The sequence below is a fragment of the Hyaena hyaena genome, unplaced genomic scaffold (genome assembly GCF_003009895.1).
Source record: "Hyaena hyaena isolate Hyena2069 unplaced genomic scaffold, ASM300989v1 scaffold_154, whole genome shotgun sequence".
NCBI classification, from domain to species: Eukaryota; Metazoa; Chordata; class Mammalia; order Carnivora; family Hyaenidae; genus Hyaena; species Hyaena hyaena.
Genome location: NW_024080786.1, coordinates 2,823,216 through 2,846,286, shown reverse-complemented (window position 1 = coordinate 2,846,286; position 23,071 = coordinate 2,823,216). Strand labels below are relative to the sequence as shown.

Here is a 23,071-nt window from a genome sequence, read left to right as displayed (position 1 = left end):
GTAGAGCACCAGCCTAGAGGGCGCCCAGGCAACCCTGAACAGTGCCACCTAACTGCAGCTTTGCACAAGGCCAGCCCTCATTTTGCTAACCACCTGTGGTATGTCAGCTGATGGTCAGGGCTCCATGACAGATGACTGGTTTCCATCTAGATGAGTCTATGCTCGGGTATGTGCCCAAGAAAAGATGCAGTTGGGATGGCAGAAGGAAGAGGCAAGGTAATGGGATGCCAGTGTCTTCCTCTGACCCCTCCCCTTGCTCAGAGATTTGGTTCTATCTCAGAAACCCCTGTTGAAATGCTCCTGAAGAATCTGTGAGTGCCAGCCCACCTCTGAGCCTCCCCAGCATAGTGGCCACAGCAAACCTCCTCAACTGGCATGTGCCGCTGCTATGTCTGCTCACAGTATCAGAGCACCTGGCTCCATGCCTAATACCTGTTAGGTCCTGGGAAAATGTACATGGGATAAATGAATTTTTAAAATTGTGAATGGATTTTAAACCCAGTCCTCATAGCCCATGAATATGCGTAGTTTTTAAAAGAACACTATCAACAGAGTTGAGAGGCAACCCATGAAATGGGATAAAATATTTGCAAATCATGTATCTGATAAAACATTAATATCCAGAATATATAAAGAAGTCCTACAATTCAATAACAACAAAAACCCAGTATTTAAAATGGGTTGAATACTTGCATAGACATTTCTCTGAGGAAGATATCTATATTGCCCAAAAAAAAACACAGCAAAAGATGCTCAAAATCACTGATCATTAGAGAAATGCAAATAAAACTACAATGAAATATACAACTTCACACCCTTTAGGATAGCTACTATCAAAAAAGGATTGTTGAGGCACCTGGTGGCTCAGTCAAGTTATCCATCTGACTCTTGATTTTGGCTCAGGTCATTATCTGGCAGTTCATGAGTCTAAGTCTCTCTCCCTTTTTCTCTGCCCTTTCCCTGCTCACACATGCATGTGTGCTCTCTCTCTCTTTCTTTCTAAAAATAAACTTTTTTTTAAAAAGCATTGTTTAGAAATTAGAAGATACCCAAATACCCAAAAAAAGGGGAATTGATTAGATAAATATGGTATACTGTATAATAGAATGTATGTGTCATTAATAATTATATGTATAAACAGTAACGACTCTGAAAAAGGTTCAGACCAACTATATATGGTCCTATTTGGGGAAGAAAAAAGGGAACCATTTATATAGAGAAAACAAATGGAAAATATTTATATCATGTTTTTGGTTATCTCTGGGTGGTACAAGCATTGGTGAGATTTTGTTTTGTTTTTTGTTCATCCATATTTTCTGAATCTGTCATAAACACGTACTATGTTTGTGGTGAGAAGACAAGTACTTTTTTAAATTTTTCTTGGGGCTCCTGGGTGGCTCAGTCAGTTAAGCATCCCACTTGGGCTTAGGTCATGATCTCACAGTTTGTGGATTTGAGCACTGCTTCAGGCTCCACACTGACAGCACGGAACCAGCTTAAGATTCTCCCTCTCTTTCTGCCCCTCCACTGCTCGTTTTTTCTCTCTCTCTCTCAGTAAATAAATAAACTTTTAATTTTTTTTAATTTTTCAATGTTTATTTTTTTGAGAGAGAGAGACAGAGCACAAGCAGGAAACAGGCAGAGAGAGGGAGACACAGAATCTGAAGCAGGCTTCAGGCTCTGAGCTGTCAGCACAGAGCCTGATTCGGGGCTTGAACTCATGAACTGTGAGATCATGTCCAGAGCTGAAGTCAGCCACTTAACCTACTGAGCCATTCAGGCGCCCCTTAAAAAACTTTTTTTGCTTATTTATTTTTGAGAGAGACAGAGCACAAGTGGGGAGGGGCAGAGAGAGAGGGAGACATAGAATCTGAAGCAGGCTCCGGGCTCTGAGCCATCAGCACAGAGCCCCATGCAGGGCTTGAACTCATGAACTGTGAGATCATGACCTGACCTGAAGTCTGACACTAAACCAACTGAGCCACCCAGGTACCCCTAAATAAATAACTTTTTAAAAAACTATTTAAAATTCTTTTTCTTAATTTTGCGAGTACTCAGTAGCCAGTGGTGGGTCATCCATCTCTAGCAACGTACATTTAGATCCTCACTTGCTTCTTCCCCTCACTTCTTACTTCTCATCCACATATGCCAGTTATTCACAGCCTTGGTCATAGAGGGTGAGGTAGTAGGTACTTTTGCAACCACCCTTCAATTTGTACAGTGAGATCATAAGTTTTCTAACCAAAATTTATATTTTGTCTATGTTTTCATCAAGGTGGATCCAACCGGAGAGAAAGGGGTGCCCCACCACTCCCTCCCATCCCGAGGTGATCATTGCCTGCTCTTCTCCATCCCAGCCCAAGAGCTACTTCTGTTGTTACTATCCGAGGGCTGTAGACCCTCCTCCCCTTGTCTTCCCTTGGCCCCTTCATACTAGCAATAGGGAGAAAGGGAGGGTGACGTGGGAATATGTATGGGGGGCGGGGCGGGGAATGCAGGAAAGAAATGCACCTGGCTTTTTATATTGCGTATATTCTCAGAGCTATTGCTTGCTTCAGCTACAGCCCGCCAGTGTTGGTTGCTTAGGGGTCAATAGGCTTTTGCGGCAAGGTGGCAGAGATGAATTGTGTCCTAGCTTTCAATCAACCAAATTCAAACCTTCACTGCTTATTTGCTACAGGCCATAACATTAAAGTCCCTGAGAGCTATTTGCTTCCATGCCTTTGTTGCATGCTTGGCTCTCTGTCCGACTCCATGCACCAGAGACCACCAAAGCAAGTTGCTGCATCAGGGCCCATGAAACATTTTTCAGTTACAGGATATCCAACCTTTGGCAGCCTGAGATAAGCTCTAGGATAGAGCTGGCCAATGGAAATACAATGTGAGCCACATATGCAGTTTTTTAATCTCTAGGAGCTATATTAAAAAAGGAAAATAGGTAAAATTAATTTTAGTATATTTTATTTAACCTTAATACCCAAAATATTCTCATTTCAGCCTGCAATTAGTATAACAGTTATTAATGAGATGTTTTACATTCTGTTTGGTACTAAGGCTTCAGAATCCAGGTGTATTTTACATTGAGAGACTAGTCACATCCCAAGGGCTTAGCCACATGTGGCTGGCGGCTACCATACTGGACAGCACAGGCTTAGAAGACAGAGGACGGTGCAAAAACCTCTTGTTTCAAAAACAAACGAAAAAAAATGCAAGATAAGCTTTAGCAATTGAAAAAGTAACAAAAAATGAAGTTAGGAGCTAACACTTTGGCAGACAGCTTGATCTTAGAGTTTGCTCCCTCATTTCCCCTTTCCTTAACGTCTGTATACAAGCATTGCTTCACAATACCAAGGTCAGAAATTGATCTAACAGGGTGTACAGTCACGTGGAATAAAGCCATGGGAAAGAAACCGAAAGCCAGCCGGGCTTCAGGGCTCAAAGCTGGCTGCCTTGAGCTCCCCTGTCAGTTGGTCCTGCCTTGCACTTCATTTCCTCCTCCTCTGTCTAGCTTGCACATCAGGGCAGGGAGGCTCATAGGCTCCGTAGTTGTGCAGGAAAGTTATGAAAAGGTGGCAACTTGGATATGTGGAGGAAGGAAGCAGGTTTGAGTTGATGGGCAAAACTCTAAAAATCTAAATCTGATGTTGATGGGGTTGAGAGAGATTGCTACTACAAACTGAAGAGAATTTGTCTTGACTCTGTCTGGGGAATCACTTGCCTTGGATCTATGCAAATAAAGCTCCGTGGGAAGGACCATAGGGATGAGCCAGGCTTGCCCTTTTTTTGTATGATTTTGTTTACAAAACTTTACTGGGACTTTTAAATCTAGCTATAGATTAGGGGTGGGGGGGGCAGTATTTCCCTTTAGACGTTTTATATGGTTGATTATGTTTAAAATTAACATTACTTATTTTTTAAAAGCACACGGCCACATTTGTGTACGTATACCTAAACTTTGTATCCTGGTTTCAGCGTGTTGTTCACACATTCCTGGGAGATGCTAACAAAAAATCAATCCAAAGAAAAATTTGAAAGAAGCATTCCTATTTATAGAATAAATGTTTCATTTATATAAAAGCAAAAGAACTTAGAGTTCTAATAGATGGGATATCTAATAAATTATGAAATTGCCCATTTGAATATATTATATTTTTGTAACTTTCCTTTCCACAGTCCTGGGCTTAGAACATTAGGGAACTTGGTTTTTCCACCTCTCCTTTACCATTCATCTGTCTTTCATACAGTCATTTGGGGCCCTTTACCCCCAAGAGAATTAAGAGATATAAAGGTGTAACAAACTTGGCAAAGTATTTTCAAGAAAACATTTTTTAAAGTAATATGAGCAGAATCATTTTATTTTGGATTCTTTGATGAGATATCAACAGGTGATACAAATCCCTATGATCAAGCCTCATGACCCACTTTAGAAAAGATGGAATCTGGCCTTAACAGCAAATATGGCAGAGAAAAGTCTGATCCAAAGGATTTTGCATCTGAATGTTATAAGGGGCAGTAAGAATGGCCAATTTCCTTGTACATCCCAAATTTTAGGTGCCCTCTTAATGTCTGAAACAGAGCCACAGCTCAGAGTTGTTCTTCATCCGGGACAGAGATGTTTTAGAAGGTCTTTTTTTAAGTAAATGTTTCATTAATACACCTACACCCTTCTTTGAAAATTGGCAACCTAATTGCAGCCCAAACTGAATAATTTCTATGCTAAAATCTTCAACTATGGCAAATCACAAAAATGAATATTTTCTTCCCTGAAATCAGGGCTCACATTTGGGTTTTTTTCCCATAATATTTCCAGGTAAATGTATTCAAGATGCAATACAGTATTTTAACATTCACATATCATTTTATATTGAAATGTATTACAGTATTAAAATTCAGTGTTCCATATTTATTTCACTATGCATTTTATTTAGTAGAAGCCGAGAGAAATGTTTAATCCAATGGTGCCTTACTTTGTGATTTGAAAGAAATCGACTTTTTATGTCTAAGTAGCAGATCATTTGCATATTTGTAAAAAATGTTAGACCTTTATATTTTAACTTGTAATACCAATTTTGTTATTTTAGTAGCAGAAATGGGATGATTGTTAAAGTGCCCAAAATATTTTGGCATGAAATTAATTTTTCCCTGTTTATAGTCAGGGACAGTAAAGGGAAAAAATGTTTTTCATACCACTGCATTATGTAAACATGCACATTTTGGTATCGATGTCATCAGGACAGTTTAAATGGGGGGGTAGAGTCTACCCTAGACATCTGCGTCTTTGTAAGTTAGCCAGACAATAAAAGCAGAATGATAAGAGTGTCAACTGGTGGTTTTTATTTAAGTATTGTCCATGTAAATACAAATGAAAAAGCAAGTGTCTGTTTTCGGTTTTATATGCTGGTAAAGAAAGACAAACTCAAAGAAAAGGAGGAGGTAGTGGTGGCAGTTCGTGGTATGTGTACCTCACATCTGCCTTCTCATCCCTTGTTTATTTTCCCTGAGAACCAGCATCGTAGCCAAAGTCCACTGTCTACTTAAAGCAGATGCTTAAAGACTCTGAGGTACAGATGGATGGTCAGAACAATGGGCAAGGAAACCACAAAGACTAGCATTGACACTGAGAAATACAGGAGAGGCCAATGGGAATTTAGGGGGCCTGATCATTTTTTTAAATTATGTGCTGCACACATGTGTGTACATATCTTAATGCAGTATAATGGTTAAGAGATTAGGAAGACCTACCTGCATCTCTTATGTGCAAGTTGCAAAATTTTCTCAGCTTGCTTTCCTTATCTACAAGGTAAGTAACTATCTTACAGGATTAATAAGTGCATTAAATGAGATAATACACTCAGTACTTGGCCTGACTTATTCTGGTACTCAGTAAGTGATAGCCAGGTAGCCACTCTTCGTAAAAGTAGGAAGCAAATATTTATATAATGATCCCAAGTTAACTGGAGCCAAATTGACTGCAGGGGAATTTCCTAATGTACCTGTAGAGGAAAGAGGCAGTGGCAGGCGGACTGTCTGTACCAGAAATGCAAAGCAACCTCCAGACAAAGGACACCTCACATGGTGTCCCTTCTACCTCGCAGGCCTGAAAAATGAAAATTCGTGCTGCTTTCGTCATCAAGGAAATTATTAGGTTCCATTTGGAAGTTAAGACCTGGAAAGAACCTTCTATATAGGGCAGCCTCAGAATTTATGATCCACGAGTAGAACACTTTTGAAAGTAGGAGGGAGTGCTAATAATTGTTGCTTTGGCACAAACAGCTACAAATTGGGACTGCCCTGGCAAACTCGGCTGTGTGGTCACCCCCCTTGGAGGTCATCTAGTCCCATGCTCTGGTCTCACAGATGAGTATGTACGATCCCAAGTCACATACTACTGATGTACAAGCAGCCTGGCTAGTCACCTCACCACCTCCCCTTATTCTTTTTAAGATTTCACTTTTAAGTAATCTCCACCCCCAACACGGGGCTCAAACTCATAACCCTGAGATCAAGAGTCACACGCTCCAGTGACTGAGCCGGGTGCCCCAATGCTCCCTTCATTATGATCCTTCCCACCTCTAGCACAAATCTGTGCTTCATGTGTCTTTTACATCTGCTGGAAAGGAAAGACCAAATGGCAAGTTACAGGGTCAGAGAACAAGCCCAGGACATGCAAACTTGGATCTGAATCCTAGCTCTGCCACTTTCTCCCTGTAAGGCCAATGACAAGGTATTTAAGCCTTCTGAGCTCTAGTTTCCTCAACTGCAAAATGGCTACAGCGCTTAAATATACAGAACATCAGGCAGAATAACTGGCATATGTCAGGCACTCAGTGAAAGTTCCATTCGATTTTTTAATCCTTTTGCCATCAAACTGAGGCCATATTCAGGAAGGAATATGCAGTGCATTCAGAAGAGTCTGATAAAGTTTGGAGTGCCTGGGTGGCTCAGTCAATTGAGTGTCTGACTCTTGATTTTGGCTCAGGTCATGATCTCATATTTTATGAAATCGAGCCCCACATGAGGCTCTGTGCTGACAGCTTGGAGCCTGCTTGGGATTCTCTCCCTCTCTCTCAGCTCCCCCTCTCTGTCTCAAAATAAACAAACATTAAAAAAAGATCCTAATAAAATTTAATTACAACACTCAGAAATAAAAATTACTTTCAAAATGGGCCTCATTTATTCAAGCTAGAATCATTTGGTTCATTCAGCCATTTGATACATTTTTATTGAGCAGTTACGGTGTGCCAGCCTCACCACAATCAAGTCAGTGTCCCCACTCTATCAGCGGAATGATCTCCGAGTGGCAATAACCCTGCTCCCAGCAGTCACAGTTGCCAAAGTGACAGCTTTCTATTAAGAAAAGGAAGTGAATACTTTATAATTCCCCTTCCTTAATGGATTATTTGGTTTCTTTTCTCCTTTCACCTTAATAGGCAAATTAAATTTATTATTATTTTTTTTAGAGAGATAGTGGGATAGGGACAGAGGTAGGCGTGGGGGGGGGGCGGGGGGAGACAGAACCTTAAGCAGGCTCCACGCTCAGCAGGGAGCCTGAAGCGGGGCTGCATCTCACAATCTGGGATCATGACCTGAGCCCAGATCAAGATTTAGATGCTCAACCAACTGGACCACCCAGATGCCCCAAATCAAATAGATTTAAAGAAATTTTTAAACCTACAGGAAAACTGGGGGAAGGAGGCGCGGGGGGGGGGGGGGAGGTGAGGGAGTTTTTAGAAAAAGTTTTGACGGCCTATAAAAATATCTTTTTGCTTTCTGATTAAATTTTTTGAGAGAAAGAGGGTGCAAGTGAGGGGCAGAGAAAGGGAGGGAGAGAGGGAATCCCCCAAGGGGCAGAGGGAGATAGTGAAGTGGGGCTCACCTGAAGTGGAGAAGGGGCTCACCTGATGTGGGATGTGGGACTCAAACTCATGAACTGTGACATCATGACCTGAGCCAAAGTCAGATGCTTAACTGACTGAGCCACCCAGGCACCCTGCTTTTTGTTTGTTTGTTTGTTTGTTTGTTTTTTAATTTCTAAAGGATTCCCCCAGTTTCCTGACATTCCAATTAATTGAAGCCTTCCTGGACACATAATTTAGAGTGGCCCCTTCTCTGCTGTCTTCCCCACAGCCTGGCTTCCCTGCACTCAGCCCTTGGTCCTTCGTGTCTGTCTCTGGAGCTATAGTTAAGCTGCAGGATTCCCCCACTACCCAAAAGTAGAGCGTTCCTATGAAAACTTTCCTTAGCCTAACCGGCATAAAGCAAAGAAACAGTTACCATTAACTTATATGGAAAAATTTTTGAGCATTCTCAGACCCAGTAAAAGAACCTCTCTTAGGCTTCTCTGGTACCTTAGGACACATCTTGTTACTGGATAAACTGAGATAAAGCAAGATAAACTGAGATAAAGCACAGATTATCGGAGACACCGGTTCTAAGCTACAGGGCTTGACTCTGAGATGCTGAGCGTGGTTTCCAGGGAAGGAGCTTGGCAGTGCCATTCTCACAGCCTGGGGCTTGCACTGCTTCTACAATGCTTGCTGCAAAACAAACACAACGCTCTTTTTACTTTTTGCCTTTTTTCCTAAAAGCAAAAATCCTCTTCAGACTTCTTTCAGTTAGCAAAAAGACCTACTAATGTAGGTCTTCCATAAAAGTGAAGTGGCCTAATGCAAACTTTCAAAAAATTGGGAGATACCTGTATATGTTTCTCTTACGGGTAAATGTTTGGAAATGTCCCATCCATCAACATTCTTCCACGAATTCCTTAGTCTTACAATTCTGCTTCTACTATTACAGAGGCACATTTACAGAGAGCTAATGAAGCTCCAGCTTTGGGACCTCCACTTGCAAGGATCCCTTCTAATAAGGACTCATTTTTACATCTAATGTTTTATTCATGATTTTATACTAATTTTCTTAAAATAGCAGCCTAAATTGTCTAAAGCTCAGGCCATACAAAACCTGTCCTTGCCTTACTGCCCTTCCCAGCTTCTGATACAGAAATCAACCAAAGTGGTATCTTAAAAGCTTTCTTAAGCCACCAACTTTCTGTAAGAGTGACAGAGGGATCCCAGACAAATAGAAGACAGCAAAAGTTTGTGCTCCTTTGTACTCCCAGAGTGGCCAGTACATATTTCTAAAATAATTCAATCACTGTACGACACATTGCATTAGAGTCACATAAAGGTCCCACAGTGTGACCCATCCAGATAACATGTTTGACCTCTGAGGGGTCTGGGAGACAAGTCTGGATGCTCTTAGACACTGAGCTCAGATTTAGCTTAAATTTTTCCCAGGAAGATGCCTGGCAGAACAGCTGGTATAGCCATCATGGACTCTCAACATAAATGTGTTTTAGTCATGAGGAACTCCCATCCTTTTCCTGTTTTCTGTCTCCAAGCAATTTAGTAAGTTAAAGGTCAGCTGTCAAAATGCTATCTACTTAAGGTAGGGACCTAAAGCAAATAGCATCATATAACTGGGAAACCCTAATGCTTTATGGAGCTATTGTATTCCCAAAGATCCATTTTTTACATGTATTCATTCAAATAGACAACACTGATTGAATAACTACAATTTATTAGGTGTAGGGAATACAAAGACACATATTATACAACAGGAAGCACTAGTCCTAAAATCAAGAGTCTACATTCTAGATCTAACAAGAACTTTAGCCAGTAGGCACAAACCCAGTCTACCACTGGTTCTAGAGGGATACTCCTCACCACCAACACAAGGCTGGTTGGCTGTGTGCATGAAAGGGAAACTCCTTCCCCCTTGGTGCTCCCTGCTTAAACTTACTCTTAGAGCAAAGGCATGGATAGTCCCAAATGGGGCCACCATAGAAAAATGGAAAAGTATATCTAATAGAGAAGTCCACACAAGACTCGTTGCCTAATTTACTCATCTAGATGACAACATAAATATTGTTTTCCTTTTTAATATAACCACCACCAGTTAGTGATCATCTACTATGTACCACAAATCGTGGTAAGGTCTTTGGAAATATTATTGCACACGTTATTGTTAATCATTGTAACTTAACACGTGGAGAAATTGAGGCCTGGATCAATGAGAAATTTACCTCAAGCCACTTGCCTTGAATGGATCCAGAATTCAAACTCAAGGTTGAATAAATAAATTTGAATGGGAAGTTGTAATATTGTCTACTTTCCATGTGCCAGTTAAAATAAGATACTGACATTTCATAAAAGCAAGGACATTTTAATAAGCTAATCTCTTAGAAGATAGTAGTCTCAATTGAATAAACATAGCTTCATGGAAAACTTAGTACATTGCCTTTATTTTCCGCACTTGGCTATGGACTGGCTCTAGTCCCAGACCCACCGTTTACCAGCTGGGGCACACTGCCTCTTGTAAGTGATCTAATTTCTGGTGGTTCTTTGCTTCTTTATAGCTTGAGGAGTGGTCATAACCACTATTTTGACACTTTCAAAAGGACATACCTGTACTTATCAGCTCATCTTGTCAGATACTTGCTACCTTTTAAGCTGATCTCAGGGGAGCCACTAACATTCAGGCATCATTTCATTAAACACAGATTTCTGAAAGTCCCAAACTGCAATGTGAAAAGTTAATGTGCTCCCCAGTGTATCTCCCTCTTTTTCTACTGTTCAATATTCGTGGAGTATTACTTCCATTCATATTATAAACTTTTAGTATTGAATTTATTTTTTACTCTCCTTGAACTTGGAAAAGTCATGTGCTTCTTTTAAATTCCAAATCATAGAATTTGCTTTCTTCTAATGGCCAAAGTAAACTTTGTGTTCTTTGCCTCAGTCATACAGTCCAGCACTCATTCACAGGGGAAATAAATTTAAAGCAAAAGATAGTCATGTTCAAAAGAAGTGAAATAAGTGGTTCTAGAATTTCAAAGCATTTTCACATAAAGTCCCTCATGTTTACCCACAGCAGCCCTGTGAAGGAGGAAGAGACTGCTCTCCCATGTTACAAATGCAGGGCTGAGACACTGAGGGAGGAAGTGACCTCAAGGTCTTACCACTGGTGGGTGAAGGGGGCCAACACTATTTCAGTCACAGTCTTCAAACTGCATTCTTGCTTTGTTGTCTTCAGTCATCTGACAAATATTATTGAGCACCTTCTCAGTAATGAAAAGGCATGGGGTGAATCCAGTTGAAGATACGAAGGTCAGATCGCTTCTCAGCCTTTTGGCTAAGATCAAGTGAAGATACAAAGGTCAGGACCACCTAAATCCCATGTTTCAGGAAGCTTACAGTCCTTTGGGGGCTGAGGCAGGTACACAAGTAACTTTAGAACGAGGCAGAATACATGACCTATTGTAAAGCTTGAAGTAATACATCACAAGGACCCGAAGAAGGTACAACTCTTGTGAACTGGTTGGGCCTTACTGCCTCACACTCACATGTGTTTTCCTCATCTTTCTTTTCTTTTCTTTTCTTTTTTTAATGTTTATTTATTTTTAGGAGACAGAGAGAGAGAGTGCCAACAGGGGAGGGGCAGAGAGAGACACACACACACACAGACACAGAATCTGAAGCAGGCTCCAGGCTCTGAACTGTCAGCACACAGCCCAATGCAGGTCTCCAACTCATAACAGTGAGATCATGACCTGAGCAGAAGTCACACACTTAACCAACTGAGCCACCCACACCCCTCCTCATCTTTCTGAGTTAGACTTGTTTCTCAAAATGAAAGTTGTGGACCACTTAAGCACTTAAGGAGTGCTTGTTAAATACAGGTCCCTGGGCTCCACCTGAGACCTACCCAAATAAACATCTCTTGGAGCCCAGGAAAAAAATTTTAATACGACCCATTTCACAAATTTGCTTGTCATCCTTGCACAGGGACCATGCCAATCTTCTTTATATCACTCAAATTTCAGTACCTGTACTGCTGAACCAAGAATGAGAATTTTTGTTAACAAGGTTCAAAGTCATTCTGATGAACATTCCAGATTCAGAATCTCTTTTCTAAAGTACTACCCCTGAATTTGGGCCTTTGAAAGAATATATTCATATATATATACTGAAATAATATGAAGATTAAATCATGAGATGGCATCTGCTTTTTGTGATACTAAATACTCCATTTAATACTACCCCATAGCACATTACACTGCTATTTGTCTTTAAAACACTTTTCTTTAAAAATCAGCTCGCCAAAATAAGTCAGGCAGAGAAAGGCAGATACCATATGTTTGCATGTATAGGTGGATTAGGAGGAACTTAATGGAGGACCATGGGAGAGAAGAAGGGGAAAAATACTTGGGGAGAGGGAGGGAGGGAGGCAAACCATGAGAGACTCTTGAATGCTGAGAACAAACTGAGGGCTGATGGGGGTGCGGGAGAGGGGAAGGGGGGTGATGGGCATGGAGGAGGCTGCTTGTTGGGATGAGCACTGGGTGTTATATGGAAACCAACTTGACAGTAAACTATTTTTAAAAATATCAGCTCACTAGCTCACTATTTATTACCAAACTCAAAGAAAAAACTGTAACAAGAGCACTGCATAGTCCTGGCCAGTAAGCACCAGCACTCTTTACTAAATGTATGTTCTACTATGTTTTCTTGAATTCAGTATACTTACAATGCATGGCCTCTCTCCATATGATTTTCTGGTGAGTTCTGGCCAGTAATTTTGATCCAGAGTGCTGGATCATCAGAAGATGATATCACAGATAGTGCCATAAAGAAATACAGGAGAGCGCCATGTTGGATATTACCATTTTTTTAAGTAGCTCAAGGTGACTTTAAGGAAATGGTTGTAATGGAGAAAAAGGATCAGCAAGGATCAGGGTGATGGAAATCTTCTGACATTATAAAAGGTATCATAAACATCTCTTCTACCAGTAAGGTTGGACTAACAATTGTGACTGGTATTGGGAAGACACTAGGGCTTATGACCTCAGGAGCTCTAAAGAGAAGAGCAGAGCCACATAAGAGGAACCTCTGGACTCAGGGGCTTAACCAAAACAGCCTGTTCAATTAAGCTCCCCTGAAACGCACACCCCTGAAGTTAAGGGGACCGCCTACACTGTTGCTGGGATCACAGCCTCTAGCACTGCAATGATTCACTGCAGCCAATGGAAATAGTTACAACCTGCTAGAAGAGTGGTTTCAACCCTCAGAGAATCACCTGGAGGGCTTGTTGAGACAGGGCCTGAGGTAGGGCGAGACCTGAGAATCTGCATTTCTAACAGGGTTCTGTGTTCTGCCTGGCTATACATTTTCAGACCACACTTTTTAACTGACACTGATCACTATTTATAATAAGAGAACACTTTTCTCTGCATTAAACTAACATGTACATATAGGATCAAACCTAAATACTGTGTCCATTACTTGCATCGTGGTTTAAGAAACTTAGCTAAGTAGAAAACCAGTTGACATGGCACTGTTGCACATGAGACATAATGGTGTCTTATGATTTCCCAATACTCTTTCTTTGACCATTAATCATATCCATTAATGTCTTGTTGTTATTACTGTTGTTGCCTTGCCCACATTACCTGGCATGGGGGGGGGATCCAAATGTTAATAAGTGTTAATTATGGAGTTTTAAAAATCAAATCAAAACAGCAAAAATCATGAAAAAATAATTCATGAAAGCTGACAAGCCTTCACCCTTAATCATCATCTCAAGGTTAAATAATGATCAGAATTCTTTCAGTTGAAGTACTTATGTTGCATCTTGATGTTTGACTATCATATAAATATAACTGAGCTATTAGTCTCTATTTTTCATTGCAGATGAAATTGATGCATCTTTGTGTGGTGTAGTCTGACACAGTAAAATTGTTACTCCCTAGGTAGGATATTCATAAAAATGTAATTATCGTAATCAGAACAGTCTTTAAGCTCATGAGAGGGGATTGCCAGATTCGTGATTGGCAGTTTTCAATCACTTCGCGTATAATAAATAAAGAAACTTCTTAAAGCAGCCTTGGGAATCACAGGGAGCCTATTCTGATCAAACAACAAAGGGTGTTGGGAAAAGGGGATGGGAGCTCCCATTGGCTTCCTCTGCCTGGCTTTGGCCAGGACTAGTTGGGACTCTCAACAGATTTCATTTGGTGTACTCACCAACAGATATAATTAACAGTGCCATTTGTTGAGATAGTGCATTGAGAAGAAAGAGGTCACAGGAAGGCTACCGTTACTGAGTAGAATTTATTGTTTTCCTTCTAGAATTCATAACCTGCTGCACGAGTAGCCCAGGAGCTGCTGTGCATGCACCATGCCATGGGGGAAGGGGAGGAACTGTAGCAACGCCTTCAGCAGGATTTGGCCCTGGGTTAACTGGGAGTTTCCAGTGTGCTTCATGTCCCCAATACTGGTTTAGGCAGCATGCTTAATAAATGTAGAGATAGCACCGACAAGCCCATGCTGGTGGGCTAGAGAAATAAAAACCAATGAAAGAAGTCAACAGTTCAATCTGAAGAAGAACATCACTTATTCAAATTGTGAGAGTAACTTTGGTTTTGATTCCCACTGTCTCTTTTAGAATTACTCAGTGGGGGCGAGTTCTCCCCCTGCTCCTGCAGGAAAACCTCCATAACCTGATGACTTGTTTTTAGTCATTCTTTGGTAATAAAAGATCCTACAGCCATTTTAAGACTCCAACACATTCCCAATCAAGAAGTTAGATATCCAGTCTTGCATAATAATCAACTCCTAGAATCAGACTTAAAGCTGACACTTTTCACGTTACCCCTCTGGGGCCTTCTGCAGCCAAGCAGCTGGGGAAGGGGGCAGAGTCCATCTGTTCCTTTCCTCCAGCTACTGTTTCCAACTGTCAGCCCCCATTTCACTAACCACCGCCTGTTCCTGGGTCAAAACAGGCAGGGGGAAAAGAAGCAAGCAAGGGAAGAGGAACAAAAATTCTTCCTTGGCTGGTGGTCTCTCAGGGTGGCTTCTCTGTTTACAAGGTGGGCTGTGAAACTGAAAGCTGCTTCTTCCTGGTGTGGGGTGCTCTCACGGGGTGTCAGGGCCCCACCTCCCTCCCTCCCCAGGGCCGGGATCCCCCTCACCTGAGGTTCATCCCTCAGCTGAAACTCCTTCCTGGTCTCTCAGGCTGCTCCCTGATGAAGCCTAAGAGCTCCTCTAGGTGGCCCTGTTGGGCAGTAGCTAAGTTTCTTTCTCCTTTCCTCACCCTTTCTCTCTTCCTCTCCCTTCCCCTCCTCTTCCCCCCGCCCACTTCCTCCCCCTGCTCTTCTGCTCTTCCTCTCTCCCTCTCCCCCTACCCATCTCCCTCTCCCTCTCCTTCTCCTCCCCCCCCCCCCCAACGGGCCCACTCAGTCACCAGCCTACTCCAAGCTGCGGGAGGTGTATGTAAAGCTCTCTAAATGAATACTTTTCAGTGAGAAAGCATCTTTGGGTTGAGCAAAAGCCTCTTCATGAATCCTCCCTCCCAATCCTCAACCCCCCTGATATTTTGTTATGGGGAATGGCTGTTCTCCACTCTTGTGGAGAGTGTTGCACTAGCTGTTATACCCTGGGCTTTTCCTGGAGCCGCTCACTGACACTATTCACTCACTGGGAAAGCTCAGCCTGGGCCCCCCTGCTTCCTCTGGCACTGGCCCTACCCTCAGGCATGTATCTGTTCTGCTCAGGTCAGCCTAAACGTAGGGTTCAGTGAACAGCCGCACTTGGTGCCACACTAAGCAATACCCTCCAGTTCGGTGTCTTTTAGTAACACAGGAGATATTTTGGCCTCTATCTGCTACCTTTGGTTTTACTTTCCAGTCTGTTCAGGACCTGGGTGGGGAAGACAGGTGCTATTTATTGAGGCCCCCTTTCTACCTTGAATGTAGGCAAAGGATTTGAGTCATGTTACCACTTTTTGGATAATCCCTCTGAAGATCTCTATCTTCATAAAAGGATAGATATCTATCCTTTTATGGCTCCTCTCTTTTGCTTGTCATATATTTTATCTTGATGTCTCAGTGAGAACCTCTTATTTAATATCTTGAGATGTGTCATATGGGAAATAACTAGCTAAAAGCTCTTAGAGTTTTCAGTTTTCTTGAGGAGTAACTGATTATAACAACTATTTGAGGACATATATATATAACCGTGAAATGAAAATCTTTCAGATAAAACTTTAAGATACTTTAGAAGGAAAATGGTTTTCAGGGAGACTCAAATTTTTTCTTGGCTTTGCTGAAGACTAGCTATATGACCATGGGAAACCTGCTCCATCTCTCCAAACATTTTTTCATTTACGAAATAAAGAATTTGGCCTAAAAGTTTCTCAGGTTCTTTTCCAGCTCATACCATGAATCTGTGATACCTTGAAAGGAAGTGTGAGAACATTTCTGTTGCTAAGTAGGCAACGATGGTGATATGGCATGAAGGTTAACATGCAGGCTCCCCTTGGTATTTATGAGTGCTCCCCTTCTTCCACTCAGACACATTTACTGAGTGCATACATCTTTTTTTGTTTAAGTTTATTTATTTTGAGAAAGAGAGAGAGCAAGCACGGGAGGGGCAGAGAGAGAGAATCCCAAGCAGGCTCCACACTGTCAGTGCAGAGCCCCATGTGGGGCTTGAACTCATGAACCTTGAGATCATGACCTGAGCCGAAATCAAGAGTCGAATGCTTATCTAACTGAGCCACCCAGGTGCCCCCTGAGTGCATGTATCTTTACACCAAGTGATACTTGGATGCCTAAGATTTAATCCTTGACCCTAGAAGCTTATGAATGTGAAGGAGAAGCTAGACTGTTCACAAATACTCTTAAATAATACATAATGCTTTATTTACCCAAGAAACGTTTCCTGAGCACCCGCCACAGTCTGTACAAAACACTGTGGGATGATGCTTGGAGCGCAGTGGGTAGTTACCTCTCAGAGAACCACCTTCACATATGTGGGACATCCCTGCACTGAAGCCATAGTCAGGATAGGTTGAAAGGAGAGCTATGGCCATGCAACAGTCCACGGCCCCAAATCTGCCCTCAGCTCCTTGGTCCTGTGCTTCCAAAGACAAAAAAAAAAAAAAAAAAGATACTTGTATTAGGAAAATGGTGGTGATGCTTCTCCTTTCTTCTCTTCTCTCTCTCTCTTTTAAGACATGATAATCATTCAGGATTCACTCTGTTTACAGTTTGACTACTTCATAGAAAAATGTGTCTATAAAACACCTGGTAGTTGTAAAAAGGCTTGGGTAAGGCCCAGGGAGCCAGATAAATATATGTTATTTACTCAGCTGTCCCAAGCCATTACCAATCTTCTTACACCCAAGGACTGTCTGTCCTCTCCTAAGTTTTATTTCTAATACTCTCAATACAAAGTCTGGTTAAAAAAAAAAAAAAAACCCAAAAACAAGAAAATCAAAGCCTTACCTCCCTGAAACACTATCAAGTACAAACATTCTTCATGGCATTTCAAGCATATTCTGATACCCTGAACCAGAAAAGATGGTTGTAACTGGATTTATCCTATGTAGAAAGCATAGTTGATCTAAGTAAATGTTACCGGTCAATGCAGTTCAGCAAGTATCTCCTAAGCACCTGTGGTGGACCTGGTTCACACTTTAAATGCATAGAAAACACCAGAGATTCTGGCATATCCTCCAAGCCACACTGTCAGAGTAAACAGTGAGCACACTGCCCGGTCCCCACCTGCAAACAGCCCCCCAGGGAGCTTTGAAGTTGCTCTTTGCTATTACCTAATCTCTAAAACTGAACCCTAACCCTGACTTCTTCCTTTCAGTGACTTTTCCAAGATAAATTATGTTCATCTGCTCAAATTCATCACCATGTGCATTTTTTAAAGTTCATTTATTTATTTTGAGAGAGAGAGAGAGAGAGGAGAGAACCAGTGAAGGAGGAGCAGAGAAGCAGGGGCGGGGATAGAGGATCCAAAGCAGGATCCAAAGCGGGCGCCACGCTAACAGCAGAGAGCTGGATGCAGGCTTGAACTCACAAACCACGAGATCATGTCCTGAGTGAGCCACCCAAAGAGCCCTCACTGTGTGCATTTTTAAAGCCTTTGATCTTTATTGTGATAGTAAACATTTAACATACTCAAAATTCTGATCAGGCAGCTTTCCACAGAGGTAGGCTCCTGCCTTAGTAATTGTAATCTAATTTTGGTATGGACTAAGTTGAAATCCTTTCTAGGTAGGATCCCTCAAGAGAGGATATTTCCATCAAAGACACATTGATGGAATTTTGTTTTGGGGCCAAAGGAGAAGGGACAGCATCTAAAGAGGTATCCCAAACAATGAGACTCCACTGGACAGAGAAGTTAGAAGGGGTTGTGCCATACTTTAAAGTGATGATATTTTTCCAGTCAGACACCAGGGCGGATAGCCTGACACATGGTCTGAAAACAGAGGAGATTATTTGAAATCTGGGATGTATGATCACCATCTTCAGAGTAAATGAAGCCAGCAGCTGTTTAGAGTGAAAGTCATCAACAAGGAGTCTCTGTACATTGAGGGATCCAGACGAGTGGATGGAAGGCCGCTTGATGTCATTCATTTACAAGCCAGAGCTTCATCACACCAAAAAAAGAACCTTTGTTACCCAGGGTTTCCTGGAACCACTTGCTGTCATCACCTTGTCTGCAAGGACAGAGGTGTAATCTACTCATCGAAAAACAATGAAGCTCTGCTTCCAGGCAACACAGTCTGGGAATGCAAACTACAAGAAGCAGGGGCAAGCACAGGACAGGCTGTCAGCCTATCCTTTACTTGTTCAGTTCTACAGCTGTTTCTCAAACAGAATTCAAACATCATACTATTGTTTTTAATTAATTCCTCATCACCCTGCCTTTTAATCTTGAGCGTTCAATTTGAAACTTGGGAATTGTTTTGTTGTAAAGGAGATTCAGAAATTCCAATTTTCCTACTTAATAAGAATGTTCTGTTCAGTATAAAATCATAGGAGAAAAGCTTCCCTTTGTTGCCAACACTCAAAGTCAACGCTTAGTTACGTACTTTAGGAATAATCCTTGGAAAATATTTTAACTCCAATTCCCATCAACAATATAGAAGTTTCTAGGCTTCCATCTCTACTTTTTAAGTTGTTATATGCTTTTTCAACTTCTATCCTATCAAGAGCTGATTGTACTTAAAATATGACATCATAAGTTTATTTTGATCATTCAATGTTTTGTGCTATCTGTATCATTTTAGTTCTCTTAGAGTGGATAAGAAAGACATTGATTTTACAGGAAACTCAAGGACAAGGTGTATAGTTTCTCTCTCTCTCTCTCTCTCTCTCTCTCTCTCTCTCTCTCTCCTTCCCTCCCTCCCTCCCTCCCTCCACATCAGGGCTTTAAATAGTAAGCAGAAACATGAAAGAGATTTATTTGAATATAACTGGTGTATCGGTTGTTTATAGCTAAAATCAACTAAAAGTGGATTAAATTTACAATCTCACATAATAAGAACTCCAGAGGTGTGGCATTTGCTATTGGTTGGCTATTGCAGTGGCCCAATGATTTGCTGAGGACCTGGACTCTTCCCACATTTCCATCCTGTCATCCGAGGTACACTGGTATTAATCCTCAAATTTGGCTAACAGCTTACAGGAAGTTCACGAAATGGAGGAATTTGTTAAATACCACCATAGGGAAGAAGTCAGAAAAATCCAGAAGTGATCGAGGAAATTTAAACCTGACTGGATATCTGATGATATTAAAGAATTTGTGTATCTTTAGGAGTGATAAAGGTATTATAGGTACATTTTTTTAAAAGAGTCCATATCTTTTAAAGACACGCTGAAATACTTATAGCAGAAATGATATGATATCTGAGGTTTACCTCAAATGCCTCAAAATAATCCAGTGGGAGTGGGGAGTGAGGATGGGGGAATGACAGACTCTGAATAATAATAACTGGGAAGCTGAGTGATATGCATATGGGGATCATTTATACAATTCTCTCTGTTTTCTGGGATTTTTAACATAAATTTTTATATATTTCATTTTTTAAAACAAGAAATGAGAAAGGAGTATAAAGAAGATAAAAGGAAGGGGCAAGTAAACAATTCTCCTAACTAGTCAACCATTTGGGCCAATGAACCTCTACTGGGCTTTCCTGGTCCAGGGCAGGAACTAACCGACAGTGACACACACCTGGGTCTTCTGGGAATGGACTGTCTGCTTCTACAGAGTGACCTCTCCCAGGGTGTCTCAGGGAGCACTCACAGCAGCAGTCTGAGAGCAAGTACTCCTGCTGTCTGCATCTGAATTATTATTATGAGGAGATGGAGAAAAGCCTTCCGGCTATTCTAAAATAAATACTCCTCCAAAACTAACTTAATCCCATTGAAATAAGTGTTAAGCGTTATCAGGTCACAGTGTTAATTCTAGCCCGTGTGGTCCTAAAGAAAAGATTTTCAGACAAAAATTAAATTCTAGTGATGTTTCATTGCCATTACAGTTGGTGTCTGAAGCCATACAGTTGAGCCTCTGTTTATTTTGAGAAGGTATAAATCTAATGCACTTAGAACCAAGAAACTTCATTTTTAAACTTCATTTGCCTGCTGTAAGTCACAGCAAAACCAAAAATCAAACCTCTTAACAGCCATAAGCCAACTTTGATCCAACATGACTTCATTATCCCAACCTTCCAAAGAAACAAATGCAAAACACACCCACCCACACACACACACATACTAAACATCACAGGCCAGTATTCAAACTACCTAAAAACAAAAAAGTAATGAAGACAACCTCCCAGCTCCAGACTATTTGTGAAAGATCCATGGGCATGGCTCCCAATAAGGCATCTAAATAACAGAGGACAAAACTGTAGTCTGATACATTTAACAATTTTCCTGGCTATATCTAAGCAGCTCCTTGACTTCTCTTTAAGTCATTTTTTTTTTTACAAATAGTTTATTGTCAAATTAGTTTCCACATAACACTCAGTGCTCATCCCCACAAGTGCCCTCCTCCATGCCCATCCCTCCTCCCCCCCGACATCCATCAGTCCTCAGTTTTTGTCAGCATTCAAGAGTCTCTCATGGTTTGCCTCTCCCCCTTTCCCCCACCATTTCCCCCCTTCTTCTCCCCCTTGGTCTTCCGTCAAGTTCCTCCTAATCCTCCTATACATGCAAACATATGATATTTGTCCTTCTCTGCCTGACTTATTTCGCTCAGCATAACACCCTCAAGGTCCATCCATGTTGCTACACATGGCCAGATTTCATTGTTTCTCATTGCCATGTAGTATTCCATGGTATAGATAAACCACATCTTCTTGATCCATTCGTCTGTTGATGGACACTTAGGCTCTTTCCATGTTTTAGCTATTGTGGAGAGTGCTGCTATGAACATTGGGGTACATGTGCTCCTATGCCTCAGCATTTCTGTATCCCTTGGGTAAATTCCTAGCAGTGCTATTGCTGGGTCCTAGGGGAGTTCTATTGTTAGTTTCCTGAGGAACCTCCACACTGTTTTCCAGAGGGGCTGTACCAGTTTACATTCCCACCAACAGTGTAGGAGGGTGCCCGTTTCTCCACATCCTCGCCAGCATCTAGAGTTCTCTGATTGGCTCATTTTAGCCACTCTGACTGGCGTGAGGTGGTATCTCAGTGTGGTTTTGATGTGTATTTCCCTGATGAGGAGGGATGCTGAGCATCGTTTCATGTGTCTGTTGGCCATCTGGATGTCCTCTTTGGAGAAGTGTCTGTTCATGTCTTCTGCCCATTTCTTCACTGGGTTGTTTGTTTTTCGGGTGTGAAGTTTGGTGAGTTCCTTTTAGATTCTGGATATTAACCCTTTATCTGATATGTCATTTGCAACTATATTTTCTCATTCCGTTGGCTGCCTATTAGTTTTCTGGGTTGTTTCCTTTGCCATGCAGAAGCTTTTAATCTTGATGAGGTCCCAACAGTTTATTTTTGCTCTTGATTCCCTTGCTTTTGGGGATGTGTCAAGTAAGAAGTTGCTGCGGTGGAGGTCAAGGAGGTTGTTTCCTGCTTTCTCCTCTAGGGTGTTGATAGTTTCTTGTCTCACGTTCAGGTCCTTTATCCATTTTGAGTTTATTTTTGTGCATGGTGTGAGAAAATGATCTAGTTTCATTCTCCTGCATGTTGCTGTCCAGTTCTCCCAACACCATCTTTTAAAAAGGCTGTCTTTTTTCCATTGGATATTCTTTCCTGCTTTGTCAAAGATCAGTTGGCTGTATACTTTTGGGTCCACTTCTGAGTTCTTAATTCTGTTCCATTGGTCTATGTGTCTGTTTTTGTGCCAATACCATACTGTCTTGATGATGACAGCTTTGTAGTAGAGGCTAAAGTCTGGGATGGTGATACCTCCCGTTTTGGTTTTATTTTTCAGTATTACTTTGGCTATTCGGGGTCTTTTGTGGTTCCATACAAATTTTTGGATAGTTTGTTCTAGTTTTGAGAAGTATGCTGGCGCAATTTTGATTGGAATTGCATTGAATGTGTAGAGTGCTTTGAGTCGTAATGACATCTTAACTATATTTATTCTTCCTATCCATGAGCATGGAATGTTTTTCCATTTCTTTGTGTCTTCAATTTCCTCTTTAAGTCATTTTGAAACCAGCTCAAAAAAGTTTGTTTCTCACTTGGACCAGGATGAAATAGTGACCAGAAGTGAAGAAAAGTTGGGATGCAAATTGCCCAAAAATACCCATAAGAGGCGGAAGGCTATGCTGTTTATCTTTAGTGTCTTTCTACCTCCATGATCTTCTAACTTTCTGGCTCTATCCCTCTTCAGCTCCTACCTAGGCTTATACTATGCTCATGTCCCTCTGGCTTCCCTGAGCCTTTCTCATTTCTTTCCTCTCTCTAAATTTTCAGTGCTCTCAAATTCAATTACAAATTCCCAAATCAAGTTTTCAATTACAGTGATATATAATAAAACATTACTAGAATGGTAGATTGTCCCATCCCCCAGAGCCATCTTCCATCAGAATTCTAATTTCCCTACTCTTCACGTGCTGACCTAAGCTAGCAGCTAGGATTAAAACTACTCCTGTTAATAGACATTCTCAGCTACCAGCTCAAAGTCCTAAGGGTCTGTCATCCTCATATATTCTCTCATCAGAATGCTCAGAGGGTGCGTCTTAGAGAGGTGAGTAG

The 23,071-nt window shown here is 41.4% G+C and overlaps 1 protein-coding gene and 1 pseudogene across 3 annotated transcripts in view; one reads left to right on the top strand and one right to left on the bottom strand.

Annotated features, from left to right (window-relative positions):
- Positions 1-5,323, top strand: part of WIPF1 (WAS/WASL interacting protein family member 1) — a 128,701-nt gene extending 123,378 nt beyond the window's left edge. For all 3 annotated transcript variants that reach the window (XM_039239213.1, XM_039239216.1, XM_039239215.1), the window contains exon 8: positions 2,276-5,323. In XM_039239213.1, the coding sequence (XP_039095144.1) occupies positions 2,276-2,331 (56 nt within the window). In that variant the 3' untranslated portion in view covers positions 2,332-5,323. The remainder of the gene's footprint in view (positions 1-2,275) is intronic.
- Positions 5,324-11,794: 6,471 nt separating this feature from the next.
- Positions 11,795-11,908, bottom strand: LOC120236437 (annotated as a pseudogene).
- Between the last annotated feature and the right edge of the window lie 11,163 nt (positions 11,909-23,071).